The sequence below is a fragment of the Apodemus sylvaticus genome, chromosome 1, assembly GCF_947179515.1.
Source record: "Apodemus sylvaticus chromosome 1, mApoSyl1.1, whole genome shotgun sequence".
In the NCBI taxonomy this organism is placed as follows: domain Eukaryota; kingdom Metazoa; phylum Chordata; class Mammalia; order Rodentia; family Muridae; genus Apodemus; species Apodemus sylvaticus.
Genome location: NC_067472.1, coordinates 171,590,853 through 171,617,804, shown reverse-complemented (window position 1 = coordinate 171,617,804; position 26,952 = coordinate 171,590,853). Strand labels below are relative to the sequence as shown.

Here is a 26,952-nt window from a genome sequence, read left to right as displayed (position 1 = left end):
CTTGTTAACATCAACTTAAGCACACAGGCTATGGTGTGCTCAAGGGTGTGGGAACATGGAATAGGTGAGGCTTAGGTCATTTATCATTTACCAGACTGTTAATTTTACTGTATATACGGTTGAAGACAAATTACAGTCCATTGGGTGCATGGGGAAAGTTGCTAAATATAATTTCAGCATCCTGAAAATATATTAGCAACATGGTACAGTCAGGCTAAAGACTCAAGCCATCGTGAGAGTATCTAGGGGCTTTGGCATTCCTGGAATGCCTGGAGAAGCTCCCATGCCTGGACCATGGCTTTGGCCGCTGTATTAGCTAAGAGGGAGTCTGGGTCACTTCTGAGTAAGGAGACACCCAAGGGCTTAAATGTCCTATCAGGAACGTTAGCTGGAACTGGGCATGAGAAGCAAGCCTTAGTTCAAAAGAAGTTGGCTAGGCTTATTTGAAAGCTAAGGGTTATTTATTATTATGGTTAGTGTTTGTTTGCATTTGTAATCTAATAGAGTAAATAAGAACCTGATAGACAGTGCGCACATTGTGGGAGCCAGAATGTTGCATGTTCTGAACAGCCTGGACGTGGGGCCCAGTCCTCAATCCTGGTACTACTGCCCATGTGCAGTCGCCAAGACCTGCCATGACCCACCCATCGGTGGCTGGACCGTGTGGCAGTGGGACCACGCAGCAATGGAGATGGAGCATAGGGTTGCAGCAGCCCCAGGACTCACTGTGGCCACGCAGGTGGCAGTGAATATAGTGCAGAACAGTTTGTCAGCAAGAAAAGTTGGGGTGGGGGGCAGAATGTTTATGGCTGTGCAGGTGCAGGGCAGGACTCCCTGCCAGTGGTGGAAGTCATAGCCTGCGCTGGCTAAGAAGAAGTACCAAGGTAGCTTGTTTTGTATCTTAGCAACAGCGCAGTGGTAAATGAGGTAACCAGAGCCCACTGGGCAGGAAAAGAAAGTATCCAAGTAGCTTGTTTTGTAACCTAGCACTCCTGCGCAGGGCACCTCTGCCGCTGCCAACCACAGTCCAGGAGGTACAGAACCGCCACAAGGCCGCAGTCCAGCAGGGACTTGAAGGAACTCCGCGAGGCCTTGGTCCAGCGGGGGTGAGACCGCCTCTGTGAGAGCATAAACAGAGGAGCATTTTGTATCCCAGTAACAGTCCTCAGGACAAAGCAGCGGTAGCTCCAAATTACCCTAGAACTAGTGTACACTGTAGCTCTGACCCTGTGATTAGCTTACCAGTCTATAGCTAGTGAACGAGGTTGTGGCTTAAATGGTAAAGCTGGCATGCCCACAGTGTTTCTCGATTCCGGATCAACGCACCAATGAAGGGGGTTTAAAAAGAGAGAAGGGGGGTTTAGAGAATGTGGCATGGCAGTGTGGGTGAAGGGGGTGCCCCGGGAGGCCCATGCCCAAGAACCTCTTCCCTCTGAGGGACCACTCACGCAGAGACATGGTATAGAATAGAGTTTATTCAGAGCAGAGTATTGGAGTTAGAGAGGCAGAGAGAGAGAGAGAGAGAGAGAGAGAGAGAGAGAGAGAGAGAGAGAGAGAGAGAAAAGTGGAGGACTGGAGGCAGGACATGACCACATGGAGAGAGGGGGGAGGGGAGGAGATCCCAAGGGGCAGAGAGGTGAGAGTGTGATGAGAGAGAGCAATGTGAGAGAGAGAGACAGAGAGAGAGAGAGAGAGAGAGAGAGAGAGAGAGAGAGAGAGAGAGAGAGAGATAGGAGCAAGTAGCCCCTTTTATACTGGGCCAGGTCTATGGGGCCGGGCATACCTGGCTATTGCCAGGTAAGTGTGGGGTGGAGCATAGACAGAATACTAGCACAAACATCAATCCAGATGTTTACTCCAGGTTTCCTTTTGATTGTCCTATGAATCAGCAACTCATGACCCTAGACCTTTGGTTCTTTGGAGACAGTGTAGTGGCTATTCCTCATTGTCAACTTGACTATATCTGGAATGAACTGCAATCCAGAATTGGAAGACTCACCTATGATCCTAATCTGCAGGCTGAGAAATACAAGTTTCTGACCTGGATCTTGGCATGGAGATCTTAAACATAGTGCCTATGAATTCCAGAAGATTTAGTCAGAGAGATCTCTGAGTTCGAGGTCATCTGGGATTAAAGGCATGGTAGCTCAGGCCTTTAATCTGGGCCACACCCTCTGCTAGGGACCTACATGAGTGATTCCACCCTCAGCGCCTGACCTGGGATTACGGACCTCTGTGCTAATCACTAATTCTCAGCCTTTGAAGTTCCTGGCTCAATGTTCTGTTAGAGCAACACAGCCTCCTGTTTATTATACCTATGTGACACTAGCTACACCTGAGCTAGCACAAGGCAGACCGTTGAAGTCCTTTTGATCTGCCAGACCTACTGTTTCCTGAATTAAGAAGGTTACCTGCTGAACAGTGTGAAACATTGAAGCCAACACCCACGGAGTTTTGGGGAAAGGACTTGCCCTTAAAAGCCATATATATATTGTGGGACCCCGATTGAACATTACATCTCGTACAGCAATGTTGTTCTGATGTCATTTCTTTCTCACCACCTGCCCCTCCCATCCATTCTCACCTTCTCTTCCTAATTAGCAGTAGCTGTTTGAAGCAACAAAATGTTGCCGATCACCACGGGACTAGATGCAAGAAGATCTCCTGAGATGACCCTGTCTTTGCAAAGCTTCACAGAAAAGGGAAAAAGATGTTATCCTGCATGGTGAGCAACTATAGATGCTAAAGGATATGGACTGAGTGAGGCAGTGTTGACCTAATGCTGAACCTGCTAAGGAGTAGACAGTAGAAAATGGCATGTGAACTTTATAGGCATTTGTCCACAGTCTTTAAGAGCTGACTCAGGGCAGCGGCAGTGGCGGCAGTGCAGCAGTGGCTGGTCCAGCCGAAGGGCCATCAGCAGTGGAACCAAGGCGACACAGAGTCCAGTTAGGCCCTGCGCCCATGACCACTGACCTTCGCTGGCCAGCCGTGCTGCAAGCAGCGGTGGATTAACGGCACCTTTCACCGCACAGAAGCCACTCCAGAACTCTGCCTCCCGCCAGTCAGGAGAGACACACCTCCATCTTGGTTTCAGACTCCAGAGAGATCGGACAGACTGAGACACAATCTGGGGCAAAGCACACCAGAGCGGCAAGGGCACCCAAGAGGAGGACAGCACATCAGCAATCTGCTACAGGGGAAACCCAGCCATATAGTGTTGCAGTAATAGCCCCAGAGCCCCTCAGGAGGCCCAAACACCAGCCAGGGACAAGACCAACTAACTCCAGAGCACAAGATGGCAAAGGGCAAATGCAGGAACGCTACTAACAGAAATCTAGGCAATATGGCAGCATCTGAACCAAACTCTCCAACATCAGCAAGTCCTGGTTATGCCAACACACCAGAGAAACAAGATTTGGATTTAAAATCACTGATCATGATGCTGCTAGAAGAACACAAAAAGGACATAAATGAATCTCTTAAAGAAATACAAGGGAACATGAATAAGCTAGAAACCCGTATAATGGAAACAGAAAAATCACTTAAAGAAATGCAGGAGAATAAGGCTCAAGAGATAGAAGCCAATAAAGAAGAAACACCAAAAAAAAAAAAAAAAAAAAAAAACCTTAAAGAAATGCAGGAGAAATTGAGTAAAGAGGCAGACGTCATGAAAGAGGAAACACAAAAGTCTCTTAAAGAATTACAGGAAAACTCAAACAAACAAATGATGGAACTGAGCAAAACCATCCTGGATCTAAAAACAGAAATAGAAACAACTAAGAAATCACAAAGGGAGACAACTTTGGAGATAGAAAACCTTGAGAAGAAATCAGGGGCCATAGATGCAAATATAAACAACAGAATACAAGAGATGGAAGAAAGAATATCAGATGCCGAAGATACCATAGAAACCATTGACTCAACAGTCAAAGAAAATGCAAAATGCAAAAAGCTTGTATCCCAGAACATCCAGGAAATCCAGGATACAATGAGAAGACCAAACCTAAGGATTATAGGTATAGATGAGAGTGAAGATTTACAACTGAAATGGACAGCAAATATCTTTAACAAAATTATGGAAGAAAACTTCCCCAACTTAAAGAGAGAGATACCTATGAATATACAAGAAGCCTACAGAACTCCAAACAGACTGGATCTGAGCAGAAATACCTCTCGCCACATAATAATTAAAACCCCAAATGCACTAAGCAAAGAAAGAATATTAAAGGCAGTAAGAGAAAAAGGCCAAGTAACATATAAAGGAAGACCTATCAGAATCACACCAGACTTCTCACCAGAGACCATGAAAGCTAGAAGATCCTGGGCAGATCTCATGCAGACTCTAAGAGAACACAAATGTCAGCCAAGACTACTATACCAAGCAAAACTCTCAATCACAATAGATGGAGAAACCAAGACATTCCATGCCAAAACCAAATTTACACAATATCTTTCCACAAACCCAGCTCTACAAAGAATAATAGGAGGCAAACTCCAATACAAGGAGGGAGACTGCAGCCTGGAAAAAGTAAGATAGTAACCTTCCTTCATCAAACCCAAAAGAAGATAATCACTCAAATATAAAAATAACATCAAAAATGACAGGAAGTAATAATCTCTATTCCTTAATATCGCTTAACATCAATGGACTCAATTCCCCAATGAAAAGACATAGACTAACAGACTGGATAAGGAAACAGGACCCTACATTTTGCTGCATACAGGAAACACACCTAAATGTCAAAGACAAAAACTACCTTAGATTAAAAGGCTGGAAGACAAATTTACAAGCCAATGGTCTCGGGAAACGAGCCAGAGTAGCCATTCTAATATCAGATAAAATTGACTTTCAACCGAAAGTCATCAAAAGAGACACTGAGGGACACTTCTTGCTGGTCAAAGGAAAAATCCACCAAGAAGAACTTTCAATTCTGAACATCTATGCTCCAAATGCAAGGGCACTCGCATTCGTAAAAGAAACTTTACTAAAGCTCAAAGGACACATTGCACCTAACACAATAGTTGTGGGGGACTTCAACACTCCACTCTCCTCAATGGACCGATCAGGAAAACAGAAACTAAACAGGGACACAGTAAAACTAATTGAAGCTTTGGACCAATTGATATGATATTTGACTGATATTTATAGAACATTTCACCCTAAAGCAAAAGAATATACCTTTTTCTCAGCACCTCCTGGTACCTTCTCCAAAATCGACCATATAATTGGTCACAAGACAGACCTCAACAAATACAAGAAGATCAAACTAATCCCATGCCTCCTATCAGATCACTATGTTGTAAGAGTGGTTTTCAAAGCAACAAAAGCAACAGAAAGCCCACATACACATGGAGGCTGAACAATACTCTACTCAATAACACCTTGGCCAAAGAAGAAATAAAGAAAGAAATCAGAGACTTTTTAGAATTTAATGAAAATGAAGGCACAACATACCCAAATCTATGGGACACAATGAAAGCAGGGCTAAGAGGAAAACTCATAGCCCTGAGTGCCTCCAAAAAGAAAATGGAGAGAACATATACTAGCAGCTTAATGACACACCTGAAAGCCCTGGAACAAAAAGAAGCTATTTCACCCAGGAGGAGTAGAAGACAGGAAATCATCAAACTCAGGGCTAAAATCAATCAAGTGGAAACAGAACCATACAAAGAATTAACAAGTCCAGGAGCTGGTTCTTTGAGAAAATCAACAAGATAGATAAACCCTTAGCCAGACTGACCAAAGGGCACAGAGAAAGTATCCAAATTACCAAAACTAGAAATGAAAATGGAGATATTACAACAGAAACTGAGGAAATCCAAAAAATCATAAGATCCTACTACAAAAGCCTATACTCAACACAACTGGAGAATCTGGAGGAAATGGACAATTTCCTAGACAGATACCAAATACCAAAATTAAATCAGGACCAAAGAGATCATCTAAACAGTCCCATAACCCCTAAAGAAATAGAAGGGATCATAGAAAGTCTTCCAACCAAAAAAAGCACAGGACCAGATGGTTTCAGTGCAGAATTCTATCAGACCTTCAAAGAAGAGTTAACACCAATACTCTTCAAACTATTCCACAAAATAGAAACAGAAGGAACACTACCCAATTCCTTCTACGAAGCCACAATTACGCTGATACCAAAACCACACAAACTTCCAATAAAGAAAGAAAACTTCAGACCAATCTCCCTTATGAACATCGATGCAAAAATACTCAATAAAATTCTTGCCAACCGAATCCAAGAACACATCAAAACGATCATCCACCATGATCAAGTAGGCTTTATCCCAGGGATGCAGGGTTGGTTCAATAAACGGAAATCCATCAATGCAATCCACTACATAAACAAACTCAAAGAAAAAAAACCACATGGTCATTTCATTAGATGCTGAAAAAGCATTTGACAAAATTCAGCATCCTTTCACGCTTAAAGTCTTGGAAAGAACAGGAATTCAAGGCCCATACCTAAACATCTTTAAAGCAATATACAGCAAACCGGTAGCCAGCATCAAACTATCATTATTTGCAGACGACATGATAGTCTACCTAAGTGACCAAAAATCTCTACTAGAGAACTCCTACAGCTGATAAACAACTTCAGCAAAGTGGCAGGTTATAAAATCAACTCAAGAAAATCAGTGGCCTTCCTATACTCAAAGGATAAGCAGGCTGAGAAAGAAATTAGGGAAATGACCCCCTTCACAATAGCCGTAAACAGTATAAAGTATCTTGGGGTGACTCTTACCAAACATGTGAAAGATCTGTATTACAAGAACTTCAAGACCCTGAAGAAGGAAATGGAAGAAGACCTCAAAAAATGGGAAAACCTCCCATGCTCATGGATCGACAGGATCAATGTAGTTAAAATGGCTATTTTGCCAAAAGCAATATACAGATTCAATGCAATACCCATCAAAATCCCAACTCAATTCTTGACAGAGTTAGAAAGAGCAATTATCAAATTCATCTGGAATAACCAAAAACCCAGGATAGCTAAAACTATTCTCAGCAACAAAAGAAATTTTGGGGGAATCAGTATCCCTGACCTCAAACAATACTATTCATGTTGTCTAGTCTGAAAAGAACAGTAAATGGTCACTGCTCTAGGCCATCAAATTCCTTTAAGAAGCATTGAACTTTTGTGGAAACAAAATCTTTACTGCTTAGAGAGGGTTAAATACTTGAATTGGCCTTGTGTTGTGGGAGCTCAGGCCTTTGATCCTAGGTCTCTGGAGCCAGGGGCAGGCTGATCTCTAAATTCCAGGTCAGCCTGGTCTACATAAGGATTATCAAAACATCGAGTGCTACACAGGGAAGCCTGTGAGGTGGGGAGGTAGATGAGGGTGAGGCATGGCAAACAAACAAGAACACTAAACCTAACAAGGTAGGTGGGATTTTTATTTTAATTTGTCTTGTAAGAAGGAAATGAACTGAAGCCTTTTGAATAGAACTTCCATTTTGAATAGGAATCAGATAAAGTTTAAGTTCCCAAAGACCTACCTAGTTATCACTATGTTTGGCAGAAAGAGACAAGTGCCAACTGACATCCTAGTTTACAAGTTGAGATATAAATGCTGGGCAAGTGGCCCACCATAGTTCAGTAACCCAGCCTAGGGGAACAGACAAGATAAGTGAAACCCAAAGACATGTTCCTAAGGAAGTCCCCCATCTCTAAATCTGCCTCTGCTCTGCTTGAGACAGCTCTCTCTATTTTCTGCTTTAAACAGTTCTCCAAGCAGTTCTGTCTTGCTAATCTATAAAAAAAAAATTCTCTGGATCGGACATCTCTTGCAGATCATAACCGACACTTATTTCATACATCAATCCAGATGTTTACTCCAGGTTTTCTTTTGATTGTCCTATGAATCAGCATCTCATGACCCTAGGCCTTTGATTCTTAGGAGACAGTGTAGTGGCTATTCCTTATTGTCAACTTGACTATATCTGGAATGAACTGCAATCCAGCATTGGAAGGCTCAGCTATGATCCTAATCTGCAGACTGAGAAATGCAAGTTTCTGACCTGGATCTTGGCATGGAGATCTTGAACATAATGGGTATAAATTCCAGAAGATTAAGACAGGGAGATCTCTGAGTTCAAGGTCATCTGGCATTAAAGGCACAGTGGCACCGGCCTTTAATCTGGTCCACACCCTCAGTTGGAGACCTACATAAGGACATTGGAAAGAGTGAAAACTCACTCTTCATTGCCTGCTTGCCTTGTGGTACTGAGGAACTGCTCGATCTTTGGACTTCCATCCACAGCAGCTTCCTGGAATCACCCTTGAAGTTCACTGGAGAAAAAGGTAATGCTGAGGAATAGGTAGACTTCACATCTTAGTGGTCTGGAGTATGTTGGAGTACATGCTTTCAGCACGGGACACCAGCAAAGTGTGTGTATTATTATTTGTGGATTTGGGAGAGTCTTCAGTACAATTATTGGTAGGTCTCAGTAGCTGAGAATTGTTTTTTTGGATGCTTTGCTGATCAAGTGGTTTATTTTTGTAAACTCTCAAGGAAGCTCTATGTTGGTTAGTTATGAGCATGGATATTCATTTGTTTCTCAGTGAATTCAATATTACTGGTCGTTCATTTTAATTTTTTATGAAAGTATTATTCTCTGGTATTTTAGAATGAGACACCAGGGTGAAACTTAAAATTTGAGGAAGGGCAAAATAACTCCACATTTTCCAAAGGGGGAACAGATAGCATTGCCGTGTTCTAATGATCTCATGACAGGTCTGTCCATCAAGACACAGGACATTTTGCTATTGAGTCACATTTTTTCTACTTCTTTTCATGTATTTTGTCCATTTCCTCTTTACAGTCAGCATGTTTGCAGGAGTATAATGAAATATTTACAGTCTGGAACTGATAAAACCATCTGGGACAAAAATCTCAACTGGTATTGTTTCTTATTCTTAACATTAATTGTTTCTTTCTTCATTTTTTTTTAAATTCAGAGCTTTTACACTACATCCATCGACTGTTAGCATTATTTCTAAAGTCACACAACAGATACTGCACTGCCATAGTTGAACTTTTCTGATCATTTTCACTACGATGGCTTCACCGTTTGGAGGACCCTCTCAGCATGGGACACCAGCAAAGGACCTTCAGACAGACAATTTAGAGTTTATTCCAACTCATAGTTCTGATGTGCAGTGGGCTGAAGACATCTATAACTCAACAAGTGCTCCACTCAACATTTCCCCAAACAACAATCACTGCTGGGCAAAGCAGGAGCTACAATGTCTCTGGGAGATGTTCACCTCATGGCTGCAGCCAGAAAAGCAGAGCAAGGAGCAGATGATTTCTCAACTGGTCTTGAAGCAGTTTCTCCTTACTGGGCTTTGTAAGGACAAGTTTGCTTTGGCAGAGAAGTGGAAATCCAGTGGCAGAGACATGAGACAATTCATGGAGAGTCTGACTGATGAGTGCTTGAAACCTCCTGTCATGGTGAGCACCTGGGTGGCTTAGCTGGGAAAGAAAGGCGGGATCATTAGGGTTTGGTGAAAACGAGGTGTTTTTGGTTTGTCTTGTTTTTACAAATGAGATAATATTCCCAAACAAAAATACACTGAAGAAATATTATTGCCACAAATTACCATGAGTACAGCAGAAAGGAGTCTATCAATCAGGTTTGATGGGCATAATTAAATCTAGTCTATTTACATGTGAGCAGACAGACTAAAGAATTGACCTGGGGAAGACTTTAAGGACATAGAGGAGATAAATTGTGTAAGACTCACCTTGTTCATGGAGGTACTTACTTTGTATTCATGAGGATTGTGTTTGATTCTGTCCCCCACACTTAAAAGAACATTTACGGCACTACTCTGTAGTGCCTGGAACTGTGTCAAAACCTTGGAATCAACTTGACTAGATGAATTCCCAAATTAGCTACTGTGTATCAAACAATACTCTGTCTAGAAAACTGAGTTTTCAAAATGGCAAAGGTACAATATTTACATATAGCTGTTACATATATACAGAACAATATGATACCCAGAAGAATTTCCTCCATGAGCTGGGCAATGGTAAGCCTTTAATCCCAGCACGTGGAAGGCATGCCTTTAATCCCAGTACTTGGGAGACATGCCTTTAATCTCAGTACTTTTGAGACAGAGACAGGTGGATTTATGTGTTTGAGGCTAGCCTGGTCTACAGAATGAGTTCCAAGACCCCCAAAGCTACACAGAGAAACCCTGTCTCAAAAAAAAAAAATAATCAGAAGAAAAAAAAGACAAAAAAAAATTTTCCTCAATGAATAAGGGTGCTTCAGTCCAATTATTCAAATTTGGATAGACTTAGTATAGATTTAATTATGTATGCTGTTTAGATTTCTATTGGTTTAGCTGTTTGGTTCATTTGTTTGTTACTTGCTTGCCTGAATTTGTGATTTGCAGTGCTTTCCTTATGTAATCCTCCTTGGCCTTGGAATCAGAGGAATTACCCTCCATCTGTTTCTCAAGCACTGTGTTAAACATTTTGACCACATCTTGCAAGTTAATTATACTGTATTTACCCTTTGAGTTTTATTCTAAGTATAAATTTCATGATTGAAAATACCAAGTACACTGCTCCCATAATTTCCAGTCATGTTCCTGAGAGCATGTGTTTGTGCCTCTTTGAGATAAAACACTTAAAAAAACTCAGGTAAAAGTTAGCTCAATCTGGAAACACTGATGGATGCTTTAAGGAAGGCTTATCCTCCTTCAATGTGTTGACCAGTTAAAGATGGGCCAAGCTCACAGGAACATAACTGTGTTTCTCTAAGGACGTGGCTCAACATTTGAAAAGACAGTATCTATACGGACTTTAGAATTCAGAATTTGTGAGTGCCAAGAAAGCATCATTAGATATAAGGGGAAGACAAATGAGCTGATTGTTAGCCCAGTCTTCCTGTACTAGCAGGTTGTGGGTAGGGGTCTGCAATCCACAAAATCATGGATAAGGGAACCTGGCTTTCTTTACAGGTCCATGTCTCCATGCAAGGACAGGAAGCCCTCTTTTCTGAAAACATGTCATTAAAAGAAGTCATCAAGCTTTTAAAACAGCAGCAATCAGCCACAAGGCCAACACCAAGTAATGCAAGGATGCCAGTTGACATTACACAAGATATATTGTTGACCAGAGGTTAGTAGGTGAACTGGACAGAAGAGGCATGGTCTGGGGGGATCGGTTTTTGGTTATATTTTCATAGATTATCTTCTCTCCAAAGGACAAGAAAGCAGTGAAAATGAATGTGATTCTTCTTGGAATTTTCCTGAAGTAAACACTGGTGATAACTGTACTGGAAATGAGATGAACTCCCTTCTTATTATCCAGAAAGAAGAGGACCCTGAGCAGGAAGAGAGATGTGTGTTTTTACAATTCTCTCAGGGTACAGGAAGAGCAAGTCAAGGCAACTCCAGTCATCATGTAACGTTCCTGGGTGCTCCTACTACTGTTGATGTCTCCATGGAGCCAGAATCGATGGATTTATTCAGAACAGCCAACTCTGTAGACAGGAAAGATTGGAATAATACTTCCAGTAATGCTAGTCAAGAAAATAATGGCGATAATATTCCCAGGAACAAGATGGACTCCTTTTTCAGTAACCAAAGAGTTTATCCTTCTGATCCTGATATAGGAGATGCTTCTTGTGAGGTAATTCAGGATTATACAAGAACAAATCAAGGAAACTCCACATGCCTGCAAGAGTCACTTGGAGAATCTTTTCCTGAAGAAGGTCCTAGGGACTTACCTGGGTTCCTCTCCAGACCAGAGTCTCCTACCTCAGAGCCTGTCCTTTCTCAGAATCATGAGCCAAACTCACCATGTGGAAGTCATCAAGAGATATACCATAGAGATCGCAAACCCTACAAGTGTGAAGAATGTCCTAGAAGTTTCAAATATGCCTGTCACCTTTCATCCCACCAGAGAACTCATCTGAATAAGAGGGCATTGTCCTGTGACATCTGTGGGAAAATATTCAAACGAGTCTCTGACCTCCGAATTCATGAGGTCATACACAAGCCAGAGAAGCCTTTCATATGCAGCACATGCAAAAGGTCCTTCAGCCACAAGAAGAACCTGAAGGCTCATGAGAGGATTCACACAGGAGAAAAGCCTTATGCCTGTTCCCTTTGTAGCCGTAGCTTCCGCCAATCATCCACATACCACCGTCACATGAGAAATTACCACAAATCTGACTGAACTATATAATATCCTCAAGAGAGACTGGTAGGGGTTCAGCCTCAGTGTGTCATCTGCAAAGAGAAAAGAATAGAGCAACTAAATTGTACTTACCCAATGAAGATACAACATGCAACTTGTGGATTGTCACTTTTTATATTTGTTTTTAGTTACTTTGTGTGTGTGTGTGTGTGTGTGTGTGTGTGTGTGTTTGAGAGAGAGGGAGAGAGAGAGAGAGAGAGAAAGAGAGAGAGAGAGAGAGTACTTAATGAGGATTTTGGATTCATAACCATTGCACATTCATGGAAACCAGAGGACAACTTTGTTGGATCACATTTGGTCATCATTGTATTTTAATCAAGGTCAGGTTATCGATCTTGCACATAACAGCATATCACACTGTGCTATATCAATGCTGTTAAAAATATTAGTTGACACATTACATACGTTAACTATTGTCTATTTTTCAGATTGTAAGCATATTTTCATGCAAGGATAGAGGAAGTACGAAAAACTTATATAATAAATTTGAAAATGAAACACTACAATTATATTTTCACTTTTGTATTATGTTAATTTATGCTGAGCACCAAACATTTGTTCCTAACCCTTCCTCAGAACTACAAATGAATGGTAGAGAATTGTGTTAGTGGTGAAATAGTATTGTTTCTAAACCTCATGACCTGAGTTCTTTCTATGGGCATCATACATTCTTCAAACTACATTTTCTTTTTTTCTGATTATTGCACTTGTTAAATTTGCATATTTACATTCACACAATAGCACATACAGAGATATTTTTAAACCCAAATGAGTTGCAGTGAAGGCACTTGTAGCTGAACTTGGCTACCTGTGTCTAATCTCTGGAACTCACATAGAGGAAGGAGACAATAGACCCCTGTGAGGTGTCCTCTTAATGCAACATGCATACCACAGTGCAAGTGTACACATACTGTAATACATGCAATGCAAGCTCATCTGAGACTATCTTACAAATAAATGACACTCAGGCTACAGCTAGTTTATTTGACATTGACAATCATTGAGGGTAACCCTTAACCTATTCTTTTAGCTGCTGGGTTTGCTACTTCTCAGGTGTTGTAAGCCAGTAACTCGCTGTTTCTCCTGACCCCATGCTTATGGTTCCTCTCCCCTCACCGATGCCTCCTCTCTCATTCTTCTTCCTTCTTCTCACTCTGATTTCTCTTCCTCCAACCAGGTCACTCCAAACCTACCTACCTCTAATCCCCCTAGTAATAGGTTCTAGCCAATTTTATTTAACCAATAGTTTTAAATTTCCGAGCAAGATTTGCACAGCAAAAGTTTGTAAACATGAGAAGTCACTGGCAGGTTATGCCTTTGTATGTAGAATTTGGTGTTACCAAAAAAAAAAAAAAGGAATTTGATGTGACAATACATAACTGAAGTCTTGACTGAACACTTCAGTCATGATGTGCATGTTGCATTAAGAGAACATTTTACACTGTTTTTTTTTCCTTCTGAGATTCCATATGAACCAATGTCACTAGGAATTATCATCCATTTCTGAAGTTGTTTTTGAAGCTAGTCTCTGGAGCCAGGATCAAATAGGAATGATCAGGCAGGGAGCTGGAAGAGCAGGTCCTCCTAGCATCCTCAAGGGTGACCCCTGTCAGGAATGGCTTGCTAGTCCTCAATTCTGCACTGTACAAACCTTCCATGCATAATTCTATAAGACATTTGCATGAAATATGCCACATGCACAGATCAATTAACTGTGATTTTATACTTTTGGTCTGAACAGATGTAAGGTGTTTACTTCTTGTAAACTTAGTTTGAATTATTTCAGATTATAATATCAATTTTTATTTATAGGACCTAAAAGAGTGGCATTAAAAGTCTTGATGATATTGTAGCCAACAAACTATTGCCTATGCAAAGACATGTATTTTAATGTCTTATCTACTCTGAGAGGTGTTTGCATGTTGAAGGATCAGCACATATGTTACCTGCTTTTTTTCTTGCCAATCTCCTCTTTTTGTTTGTAGCTAAGTGCTTCAGGGGATCTTGCATGGTCAAGTCTTATTTTTTTAATAATTTGGATGGAAGATATAGCTTTTCTTTCTTGTTGGAGCAAATGTAAAATCATCTGCCCAAAATAATATATTTCCTTTCTTCATTTTGAAATTAGGACTTATCTAGGATGAACTAATTTAGTAGTCCTTTCTAAAATCCAGTCTATTTTAACCCTTGTGCTAAACGTATCAGTCATTTAAAAAAAAATAAACTTAACAAAACACATTTTAAACTATCTTTCAAGCAACATACAGTAAACCAGTAGCCAATATCAAACTAAATGGAGAGAAACTTAAATCAATCCCACTAAAATCAGAGACTACACAAGGCTGTCCACTCTCTCCCTATCTATTCAATAGAGTACTTGAAATTCTAGCTCGAGCAAGGAGAAAACAAAAGTAGGTCAAAGGATACAAATTGAAAAGGAAGAAGTCAAAATATTACTATTTGCTTATGATATTATCATATACTTAAATGACCCCAAATATTCTACCAGAGAACTCCTAAAGCTGAAAAATAACTCCAGCTAAGTGTCTAGATTTAAAATTAACTCAAAGAAATCAGTAGCCTTCCTCTACTCAAAGGATTAGCAGGCTGAGAAAGAAATTAGGGAAACTACACACCTCACAATAGTCACAAATAACATTACATAGCTTGGTGTGACTCTAACCAAGCAAGTGAAACATCTGTATGACAAAAACTTCAAGTCTTGGAAGAAAGAAATTAACAAAGATCTTAGAAGATGGAAAGATCGTCCATGCTCATGGATTGGCAGGATTAATAGAGTAAAAATGGTCATCTTGCTGAAAGCAATCTACTGATTAAATTCAATTCCCATCAAAATTACAAATCAATTCTTTATAGAGTTAGAAAGAGGAATTTGCAAATTCATTTGGAATAACAAAAGCACAGGATAGCAAAAACTACCCAACAATAAGAGAACTTCTAGGAGTTCTGATATCAAGCTGTATTCCCAAGAAATAGTGGTCAGAAATATATGGTACAGAGAGAGTCAGGAAGATTAGTGGAAAAGAATTGAAGACCAAGAAATGAACCCACATACCTGTGGTCCCTTGATATTTGACAAAGGAACTAAAACCATCCAGTGGGAAACAGACATCATTTTGATGCTGGTTCAACTGGATGTAATTATGTAGAAAAATGTACATCTATCCATTCCCATATTCTTGTACAAATATCAAGTTCAAGTGTATCAAGGACCTCCACATAAAACCACATACACTGAACCTAAGGGTAGAGGAAGTGTGGGAGAGCTTTGAACATATGGGCACGGGAAAATTTCCTGAACAGATCACCAATGGCTTGTGTTCTATGATCAAGATTTAACAAAAAGGATCTCATAAATATTTGAACTTCTAGGAGAATCACCACCCTGATAAATGGGACTCAAAAAATATAACAATAAAATGGTAAACTTTTGTTTTCATTTTTTTCTTTTTAAAAATGTTACATGTTTTATTCTCCCATCCCCAGAGGGTAGTTTGTCCAGAAACCAAGAAAATAAACATCAATCAGAATAAATTCAAGGGGGTGGGTTGAGAGAAACCCATTAATGACCAGGCAGGCAGGGCAGCAAAAGACCTCCACCACAGGGGGCTCCAAGAGACCCCTGCTGACCTCCACAAGGTGAAAATCAGAGGATTTTAAATTTTTTATAATTTTTAAAGTGTTTTCTTCCTCTTTTTTTAAAATGATTTTTTGTTTGATTGTTTCTGTTCCATTCATATGTCCTTAGAAGATCTAAGACTCAGAAGCTGTCCCTTCCCTCACAGCACTTAGCTGTGACCTTCATGGCTGGCAGCCTCCACCCTTCTGCTGGCATTATCTTTGGCATATTCAAGCTGCCACATTACTGGCCTGCAGCCTCCACCCTTCCCCCCGGTGCTATCTCTGGCCCTTGTTCAGTTGGGAACAATACAGCCACTTTCATCTTAACTACCAAGGGCTGCCTCAGGGCAGTCTCACCTGGAGACCAGCAGAAACCTGCTTGACTGGATGCAGGCAACCAGCTGAGAAGATCATCCAAGGAATTCGCGGCCATTTGGGGGGTAGGGTGGTTTTCTAAAGACTATATATATTGGCTAAATAATAGAAAAGTCAGTCTCTATCGGCAACTGTCGTCTTGACTCATCTCTCTTTCGTCCCCTTCCCGTTCATCCCCAGAACTCTCTTCCAGGTCCCCGGTTCGCATGTGGCCACGGGCGGCTACAAGAAGCCAGATGAAACAAGGCCAGGTAGGCTGGGGCTAACTGCAGGTACTCTGATCCTGGTGATCACACAGAGGCAGGGAGGTGGAAGGAGCCACTAGAACCTAGTCCAGGGGAGAGAGGTACTGTATGCTGGACTTCTCAGGGCAAGTGATTCCTGGACAAGGCTCTAGGAGCTTTGGCCTGGATGTGAGAGGCTTTGAAGGGGCCTAAGGGACAGAGGGGACCTGGGTTTAGAAAGGTATCTCTGGGGCACAGGGGTCCATTGTGTCTTCCATATAGGCTAAAAAACCACAACACGATATATATATTTTGCAGACCAGAAAAGCTGATGGCCAAGCATCCCTCCCCTACAGGACCGGGAAAGAGAGATCTGCATAGCCCCTCCTTGCCTGACTCCCTAGAATTACCATAAGGAGTTCTTTGCAAAGATACAGAGTCAAGGTGGAGGTAAGTTTCCTCAAACCATCTGGGAGGCCAAGGTAGTCTCTGTTCAGAGTGGCTGAGGGCTCACAGGTTGCTGTCCTTATAGAGGGCTGTGGAGAAGGACTTGTAGTCAACGGTGCCAGGAGCAGCTTTAGGGCCCTGGTAGGGCACCATGTGGATGATGCAGTACACAGCCTGATGTGTGTGTGGAGGCAGCACTCTCCACATTTCCTCAGCAGTGATGAAGTTCTTGTCCCCTTCTAGGACCTTGAAGGGGGAAATGACCTGATCAGCTGTGTGTGTGTGTCTGTTCTCCATCAACATGAAGTCAGTGAAGGTTTGGAAATTCACAAGGCCACTATGGTTTGGGTCGAACACACTCATGATTCTGTTGAACTCAGTGTTACCATGTCAGTCATTCTCCACATTGTATACCAGGTTGATGAGGCAGGCCTTGAATTCCTCAGGGCCCAGTACCCCACCATGGTACTTGTCAAAGTGCTTGAAGGGTATCAGGAACTCCTGCATCTGTTCCTGCCTGATACCCTTGACATCTCCAGTGAGGATCTCGTTTTCCACCTTGTTGATGGTGCAGGCAATGGTGGTGAGCAGCTGCTCTCAGCCCACATGGATATGCTCCATTGTGTTGTTTGTGTGCTTGTTCTCAAAGATGAGGGCCTCCTGGATGAGATGTTGCCACTACTCCAGCAGGTCCAGAGTGGGCTTGTAGTCCAAATGCTGCACTCATTCTGGTTCATGTGACTCAGCTGGTCTTCCAGAGTCCCGTTCATGCACCCAATGTCCTCCCACTTGGTCTGGATCCAGGGCCCAACCTTATTGGCTTGGCTGCAAATTGTCAGCAAAGGTGCTCATTGCATTGCTGCTTGCTCTGCTCCTCCAGGAGTTCATGGCCCCCATTTGACACCTTTTGCTACACCTTCTCCCCCTTGGAGTTAATGATTTGGGGTAAAGGTGGTGTAGGGGATGCTGCCCAACAACTTGATGTGATTGCTCTCAGAAATCCTTTGGGCCTCCTTTTGGATGGCCAGGATGGCCTCACACTCCCTGTCAGCAGCTGACAGAGTGGTCTTGAACTGGTCATGGTCTGAGATCAGGCCTTCAATCTCCTCGATGGCATGGACAAGGAACAAGTCCTGCAGGTCCTCCATGGCACTCTCCATCCAGTTGTTGAAGGGTGTGGCCCACTTGGCATACTCCAAATGTAGCTGGTTAAAGGTCTTAAACTTTTTCTTTCTTTCTTTCTTTCTTTCTTTCTTTCTTTCTTTCTTTCTTTCTTTCTTTCTTTCTTTCTTTTTTTTCTCAAAACACGATTTCTCTGTCAGCCCTGACAGCCCTGGCTGTCCCGGAACTCCTACTGGAGGCTAGGCTGGCCTTGAATTCAGGAATCTATCTGTCTCTGCTTCCTAATTGCTGGGATTAAAGGCCTATGCTAAGACTGCCTGGACCCTGTTTCTCTGTTTTTTTTTTTTTTCTAAAGCTTCCTTGTGCCTGTGTGTCAAGAGCCCCATTTATCCCACTGGTCCCAGATCTTCTAGCACAGTGTGTTGACATTGTGGGAGTCATAGTAGTTCAGATGTTTGAGCTCCTGGGTAATTGTAGCAATCTGTACCATTCTGTCCTGATATGTGGCCAAGAAAAGAGGTGGAGAAGAACCTGGAGTATATCAGCACAGGGGAAAAGTTCTGGAAGAGAACACCAATAGCTTATACTCTAAGATCAAGAACTGACAAATGGGACCTCATAAAATTACAAAGTTTCTGTAAGGCAAAGGACACTGTCAAAAGGACAAAACGGCAAACAACAAATTGGGAAAGTATATTCACCAATCCTACATCTGACAGAGGGCTTATATCCAATATATATATAAAGAACTCAAAAAGGTAGACTCTAGAGAGTCTATTACAAATGGGGTACGGGGCTAAACAAAGAATTTTCACCTGAAGAACGTTGAATGTCAGAGATGCACCTTAAGAAACGTTCAGCATCTTTAGCCATTAGAGAAATGCAAATCAAAACAACCCTGAGATTTCACCTCACACCAGTCAGTTTGAAACTTTCGATGGCACTGTAGAGCTCAGACAGGTGATGAATGTTTAGCTAGATAATAGCTCCCAAAGGATGTGCATGTAAACATTCTCTTTTGTAACTTTTATTTCAATTTATAATATGATTTTTGTGTGAACTTGTGATGAACTTCGTAACATGTGATCCTGTATTCAGAAACATGTTTAAATACTGAAGACAAAAGAGAAAGTCTCTCTCTGTCACCCTGTCTCTCTGTCTCTCTCTTTCCGTATCTCCTTACCTTTCCCCACCTAGAAGAATATTTCCCTTTATCCACTTGGGATCTTTCTGCTTTTCCCTCTTAGATAGCTTTCATAGGAAACTTTTTACAACTTAGTAATAAACAATAACCACTGCTCTAACTGTCCCTTTTTCTTCCTAAGACTTCTGACTAGCAGGCTGAAGGTTAGAGCCCAGCAGTTCCTGCTGAGATAGAATAAAGGTCACATTGCTTAACACTCCCCTGTTAGGCTATGGGTGTTATAACCCTAACCCAGTAGTCTTTTACCCTCAGAAAGGGCAAGAAAGTTTTGGGGACTCTTCAGAAGTTTCACCAGATTTCAGTACAGTTAAGAAAGCTAGAAAGCACTGAGACCCTCAGACTTCAAAGTCATCAACACAGTCCTATTCTGTGCATCCACCACTACCATTTCTGGGCCAGGAGGCTCCAATACTATATTTAACAGCCTTAAGAGATGCCCTGAAGGTTCCAGAATTTGCCATTTTGAGAAGACATTAGCTCCACCTCCTCCCCTCCCAGAATGGTGCAGTCTCTGATTAGCATGGCATAATTAATATTAGTTAACAAGGAGGACAGTCTAGTTAGTTGACCAGGAGTGTCTACTAGTCTTGTCTCAGAGGCAGGAACCATGCCGTGCTGGATCTGCCAAATCCTGATGTGTGGGAATATGGAACTTTAACTTGGCACAGATGTTTATGGTTTCAGGCTTAAATTCTTTATGTGATATTCTGGTGTCGGGTCAAAGTTCAGCTCCCAAGTTCTGTGGCCCTGATCACTCTGTAAAGGCCTGAGAACAATAGGCTGTTGTCATCTACTTATGAATATCCCCAAAAGCAGTCAGCTCCCACATCCGTGTTGCTGTCCCCTGCCACAATGGCCCAATTGTGCCATAGTATGCACATACAGGCTTCATGAGATAACTTGGAGAGTACTCCTTTCACCTTTGTGTGGCTTACAGGGATGAAACTCAGGTCACCAGGCTTGTACAGCAAGCCCTCTTACACACCAAGACATCTTGCTAGCCTTCATCTCTTTTTTGTTCTGAGATAGATGAAATCTTCCTAGATAGCCCAGACTGAAATTATTGTAAAAAATGAGATTCTATGGCAGTCATATCATTAAAAATGTCTATTCTACCTCACAGGGAAACTGAAAGTTTCCTCCTGACCAGATTGCTTTGGTTCACACAGATAATAGAGGAGTTGTCAGATGCCTTGACCTATTGCCATGAGAACACGATGATTCACAGGGACATCAAGCCAGAGAATCTCCTGCAGGGCCTCAGGGGTAAGGTGAAGATTACAGACTTGGGGTGGTCTGTGCATGTCCCCTCTGTCAGGTAGGTTGAATGGGATGGGGGTGGGACCCTCACACTAGTGAGGCATTTCCCAAGTCAATTCATCTCACATTGAATACTCATAAACAAACTGGGTCTTAAGATTAACAAGCAGCATTTCCAAATATACACATTTAAAATGTACCTGCAGATTCAAATAATTAAGTGTTTGAGGTGATTAACTCAGTAGATAAGAGCAGTTCTGTTGTGAGCAAGAAAACCTGACTCTAGATGGAAAAACACCTGCAAAATCTGGCCATATCTATGGGGAAGATCCTATAAGCTGAGCAGTCAAACTAGCAGAAATAACTGGGTTAGGTTCCCTGAGACCTTGCCTTAAAGAAATAAAGTGGAAATCTTAATAGACACCGAATATCCTCTTTGTCTCTGTTAGGGTGTGTCTGTGGGCATACACACACACACACACACACACACACACACACACACACAGCTAGAGAGAGAGAGAGAGAGAGAGAGAGAGAGAGAGAGAGCTTTGCTTTTGTTTCCTAGTATTTATCAGTGTTTGCCTTTGCCAGTAAAATTTCATGTAAAATTAGCAAGCAGCCCAAGATGGAATTTCTCCATGTCAGTGACCCTACCTGTCATGGTTCCTCATGAAAAACATGCCATTATCGTGTACATAAATAAATCTTCCTCACTCATTGACTCTGTAGACTAGCAGGCTGGCTTTAAACTTACAGCAATTCTGTGATGATATGCTTCAAGTGATAAGTTACACCTGACTGAGTAATTTTAAACATGGGCTTAACATACCTTTCCTTACGGAATTTACTTCATCTGAGCTAGATTTTTTTTTAATTTTTATCTTATATGGATGTTTGTCCTGCATGATGGAAATGTGCACCATTGTTCATGCCTTGTTCTCTTGGAAGCCAGAAGAGGGCATCAGATGGTTGTAAGCAGCCACATGGATTCTGCAATATCCATCCAGGGTCTTTTAGAAGAACAGCCAGTACTTTCAAGCACTGAGTCATCTATGCAGTCCTGCACTGTTTGACTGACTGGGGGTTCATTCTAGCCTCAAACACACAATGCTCTTCCTGTTGCAACCTTTACAAATGCCAAAATTAAGAGATATGAGCTTCTATTATATCTATCTGCTTTTCCTGACTGTTAAACAAAAAGAAAAATCTGTGTTTATTCTCAAGTGAGAGTGTATCTTGGGGGGTATCATGTCAGAAGACAGCATCAAGACAATCCCTCAAATTCTACCTTATTTGAGACAGAGTTTTTGTTTGCTGGTTCATAGTTGGCTAGCTGGTCTAAAGGCTTTCTATGATTCTCCTCTGCCTCCCATCTCACTGTAGGAGTTCTAGGACTATAGACAGGCACCTGGCTTTATGTGAGTTCTGGGGGATAGAACTCAGGTTCTCATGAATTCCCCCTGCAAGTGCTTTACCTCCTGACTCATATCCTATAGCCCCTGTGATTCTTCAACCACATTAGCAGTTGGTATATGTGAACAGTTCTCCCTGCCTCAGCCATGCGCAGAAGGGGAGTCTTCAAGAAGTCCCTGTGTCTAGCATTTCCTTGGAAACTAAATATGGAAGATTTCACTCCTGAGCTTATGCACAGTGCTTGCTTTTGTGTCCTGTTCTAGGAGAAAGACAATGTGCGGGACTCTGGACTACTTGCCCCCGGAAATGATAGAGAGGAGAATGTACAATGAGACAGGTGATCTGTGGTGTATTGGGGTGCTCTGCTATGAGCTGCTGGTGGGAAAGCCCCTGTTTGAGAGCAACACCTACAGTGAGACATACAGACGCATTTGCAAGGTATGATGAAAGCATAGAAACACACACACATACACACACACACACACACACTACATTCACTAGGAAGCCAGGCAATTATGGATCCTGGGTGGGCTTTGGGAAATGGAGCATGTACAAAAGAGTATCTACTAATAGGCAAAAGGGTGCCATGAGGAGACTTATAAAACAGGGGGGAGAATACCTAATGAGAATAACTAGATTCTATTATTCTTCCCCTGGTACATTAGGTGGATTTCAAGTTTCCTTCATCAGTGCCTACAGGAGCCCAGGACTAGATCTCCAAGCTTCTTAGGTACAATCCTTCAGAAAGACTGAGCCTGGCCCAGATCCTGAAGCACCCGTGGGTCAGGGAACACTCTCAAAGGATCCTGCCTCCCTGTTCTCTGATGGCTTCCTGAGTCCTGTCTGTTTTTATTCCTATGTGTTTCTTCAGGAAGGGCTCCAGCCTCAATTTGTTACTGCATGTGGTTTGCTTATTTTCTCTTTTATGAAGTGATTATAAAACTGATTAATGTACTATCAGTCTTTTGCTTGAGTGAGTTAGTATGTGGACTGGATGGAAACATTTGTTATACATGAGTGATATGGGTGGATTCCAGGGGCCCACATCAGGTGATTCCCTCTATTGCTCTCCATCTCATTTTTGAGAGGCTAGGTCTCTGAACTGAACATGAAACTCACCAAATTGGCTTGGCTGACTGGTATGTGAAACAGAGTGATCCTGCTATGTCCAGCTCCCCACACACAGATTCACTAAAGTATGTCCAGCCTGTACCAATGTGTTGGGGAGCAAACTCATTCCCCACTTCTCTGCACATGGACAGAGGCACATCCATGCTCACACATACATAACACAATAAATGCAATTGTTGTGAACCAGAACGCTTGGCTCAACACCCCAGCTGAGCTTTTTGCACAGGATTCTTGAGAGCAAAACATCCCGTGGCTTAACTTGAGTCCTGCCTTCCTGCCTTGGTACGGACTTGCCAGGTGCCTGAACTATGACTACAATTGTTTTCTCCTGTTCCTTTCCTGGCCTCTAGTATATATATATTGCTGGTCTCTCAGTAAAACTTTGGCATTGTCCTTGCAGAATGACCCGTATCTGTATTTTTTGTTAATCCCCCAGGCCTACACCCGATACTCAGTACCATGGCAGCGCAGGCACTGTCAGAAATGAAGTCAGTGCATAAGGAGAGATGATATTTGTGTAGAATTGAGGGGTGCTCTGTAGAGCACTCAGTTTATCATCTTTAGATATGCTCTGATTTTTGACAAAGGTCCCAACACACACTACACACACACACACACACACACACACACACTCCAGTCTACATTTTACACAGAATGTCAGTCTCACACAGTCCCCCAATCCTCCTGTGCAGTGTGCATTGTTGTTTGATGGTTCTGAAGCCAGGCCTGGTGACCCATACCTACAACCTTAGGTATTCAGGAGGCACAGGCAGGATAAGTTCAGTTCAAGGACAACCTGGCCAATTTAGCAATTTTTATTATTATTTTAGTACCAAGGCTTAAGTATTTCTTCATAGCAAAGGAAAATGAAGTAACACGCATTCCTTGTTTGAATGGAAATCTTTGATGTTTGAAATATGCACGTTTTACTCCTAATTTCTCCCCTTAAATATCCTTCAGTCATGGAATGACAGTTTACTTTTTTTGTCCCTTAGATGATCTATAAATACAGGTTACAAATATGTCTTAGTTAGGGTTCTTAGTACTGTGATAAAACAGCATGACCAAAAGCAATGTGGGCAGAAAAGCACTTATTTGTCTTCTAGGTAGGTAACAGTCAGTCATCAGAGGAAGTGGAGTTGGGAACTCAAGACAAGAATCTGGAAGCAGGGACTGAAGCAGAGGCCATGAAGGAATGATGATTGCAGGCTTGTTCCTTATTTCCTTATGGCTTGTTCAACCTTCTTATACAACCCAAACCACATGCTCAGAGGTGGAGGTAGCACCACCCACAGTTGGCTGGAACCTCAGACTTCATCTCCAGTTAAAAATACCACACTGGGGTGGAAATGAAGCACAACTTTAACCCCAGGGAGGCAGAGGCAGGTAGATATGAGTTCAAGTTCAGCCTGGTCTATAGAGAGGGTTCCAGGATAGGCAAGGTTACACAGAGAAATCATGTCTTAAAACCCATAAGTAAAGCCTCACTGACTTACCTACAGGCCAACCTGCTAGGGTTTTTTCCTCTGTTGAGATTCCTCTTCCCAAATATGTCTAGGTTTGTGTCAAGTTGACAAAATTAAGCAGCACTAAAATACTGTTTCCTACTCTGCCCTAGTACAGGTGGTGGAACCTTATGTCTCTGTACAGGGAATACAAACACTCCAATGCTGAACTTTGTGCAGGTCCACTTTCTTGTCTCAAAGGAAGGTCTCACTGCATCACCCAGGCAGCCTTGTCCTTACTATCTTCCTGCCTCATCCTCTAGAAGTTAGCCTATGTTTCTTCCTTCATAGCAGTGTCAAGAGATGAACCCCAAAAATCTCTTTTAGCTACTGAATCAATTTAAGGTATTCACTATCCTCAATTTGGAGACTGTTCAGCATTTTTAATTATTTGTTTGAGACCGGGTTTACCCATATAACTCTGGTTGGATGGGCATTCACTGTGTAAATTAGACTAATCTACACATTTTCTACAATCTTGCCCTTAACGCTTAGAGCTCTAGGGTATCCAGTATCCTCTTTTGGCTTTCATTTTTTGTTAGATATTTGCCTTATTTACATTTCAAATGGTATTCCCTTTCCTCATTACCCCTTTGTAAAACCCCTATCTGTCCCCCTCCCTATGCTCAAACCCTCTCCCCAAATTTCTTGACTTGCATTCCAGTATCTATATCTGGGGAATCTCAGGCCTTCAAAGGACCCATAGCCTCTCCTCTCATTGATGTCTGAAGTGGCCATCGTCTCCTACATATGTGGCTAGAGCTATGGATCCCTCCATGTGTACTCTTTGGTTGTTGGTTTAGTCCCTGGGAGCTCTGGGTTACTGGTGGTACATGTTAGGAGTGCACACCTATTCAATTCCTTGGGTCCTGTGTCTAGCTGCTCCATTGGGGTCCATATGTTCAGTCTATTGGTTGGCTATGAGGTGTGGGTATTTTGATCCACTTTCCAATAAGGATCAAAGTATCCACACTTGGTCTTCCTTCTTGTGCTTCATGTATTCTGAGTTTTATCTTGAGTATTCAGAGCCTTTGGACGAATGCATACTGTGTATGTTCTTTTGTGATTGGGTTACCTCACTAAGGATGATGTTTCCTTGCTCCATGCATTTGCCTATGAATTTCTTGAATTCATTGTTTTTAATAGCTGAGTAGTACGCCATTGTGTAATTGTACGTTTTCTGTATCATTCCTCTGCTGAGAGATATGTGTGTTATCTCCAGCAGCACTCCTTCATGGCCTCTGCATCACTGGCTGCCTCCAGGTTCCTGCTCTGTTTGAGTTCCTGTCCTGACCTCCTTGAAAGATGACAGTGATGTGGAAATGAGAGCCAAATAACATCCTTTCCTCCCCAAGTTGCTTTTGGATGTGGTCTTTCATTACAGCAGTAGAAACCCTCAGGTAACCTCCATGTTCCATTTTATTTGGAACACTTTGAAGCCTCATATTGATATTTTTGTTATTTTACTTTTAAGACACAGGTTTAACTGAAATGAATGAATAATGCCACTAAAATTGCTACATCAGTAAGATGTTTTTTCCTTGGCAAGATCTGACCAAAATTGTTTTGTATACTATGTCACAACTCCCATAAAATCTTTTTCAACATTTTGGCCTTGACTTAGTCATCTAACTTCTAAAAGGTAAATTATGGGGCTGGAAAAATGCTTCAGAGGTTAAGATCGCTTGATGCTGTTTAGAAGACCTGGGTTCCATTCCCAGGAACATGACCGTTCACAATCATCTACAGCTTCAGTTCCAGAGTATCCAATACCCTCTCTGGCCCAAGGCAAGCACATGATGTACATGTATAAAGGCAAAATTCTTTTTTTCTTATTTTTATTTATTTGGTATATTTTTTATTTACATTTCAAATAATTTCCCCTTTTCTGGCTCCCCACTCCCCGAAAGTCCCATTAGCCATTTTCCCTCCCCCTATTCCCCCATCTGATCCTTCCCACTTCCCTGTTCTGGTATTCCCCTATACTGCTGCACTGAATCTTTCCAGAACCAGGGGCCATTCGTCCGTTCCTCTTGGACATCAATTAATATGTGGATTATGTCTTGGGTATTCCACATTTCTAGGCTAATATCCATTTTATCAGTGAGTGCATACCAAGATTGATCTTTTGAGACTGTGTTGCCTCACCTAGTATGATGTTCTCCAGATCCATCCATTTGTCTAAGAATTTCATGACTTCATTGTTTCTGATGGCTAAATAGTATTACATTGTGTAAATATACCACATTTTTTGTTTCCATTCCTCCAGTGAGAGACAACTGGCTTCTTTCCAGCTTCTGGCTATTACAAACAGGCTGCTATGAAGAGAGTGGAGCATGTGTCCCTATTGCATGCTGGGGAATCCTCTGGGTATATGCCCAGGGGTGCTAGA

General features: G+C 41.9%; 2 protein-coding genes and 2 pseudogenes across 4 annotated transcripts in view; 2 read left to right on the top strand and 2 right to left on the bottom strand.

Annotated features, from left to right (window-relative positions):
- LOC127670388 (zinc finger protein 431-like) overlaps positions 1-26,952 on the bottom strand; it is a 553,459-nt gene that overhangs the window by 311,024 nt on the left and 215,483 nt on the right. The window lies entirely within an intron of this gene.
- Positions 9,079-12,216, top strand: LOC127684740 (zinc finger and SCAN domain containing protein 4C-like). The gene is made up of 3 exons (XM_052181612.1): positions 9,079-9,474; positions 10,995-11,154; positions 11,240-12,216. Exons 1-3 carry the CDS (start codon positions 9,079-9,081, stop codon positions 12,214-12,216), a joined length of 1,533 nt encoding a protein of 510 aa, XP_052037572.1.
- LOC127670473 (aurora kinase C-like) lies at positions 13,195-22,760 on the top strand (annotated as a pseudogene).
- Positions 16,989-18,920, bottom strand: LOC127684732 (alpha-actinin-4-like; annotated as a pseudogene).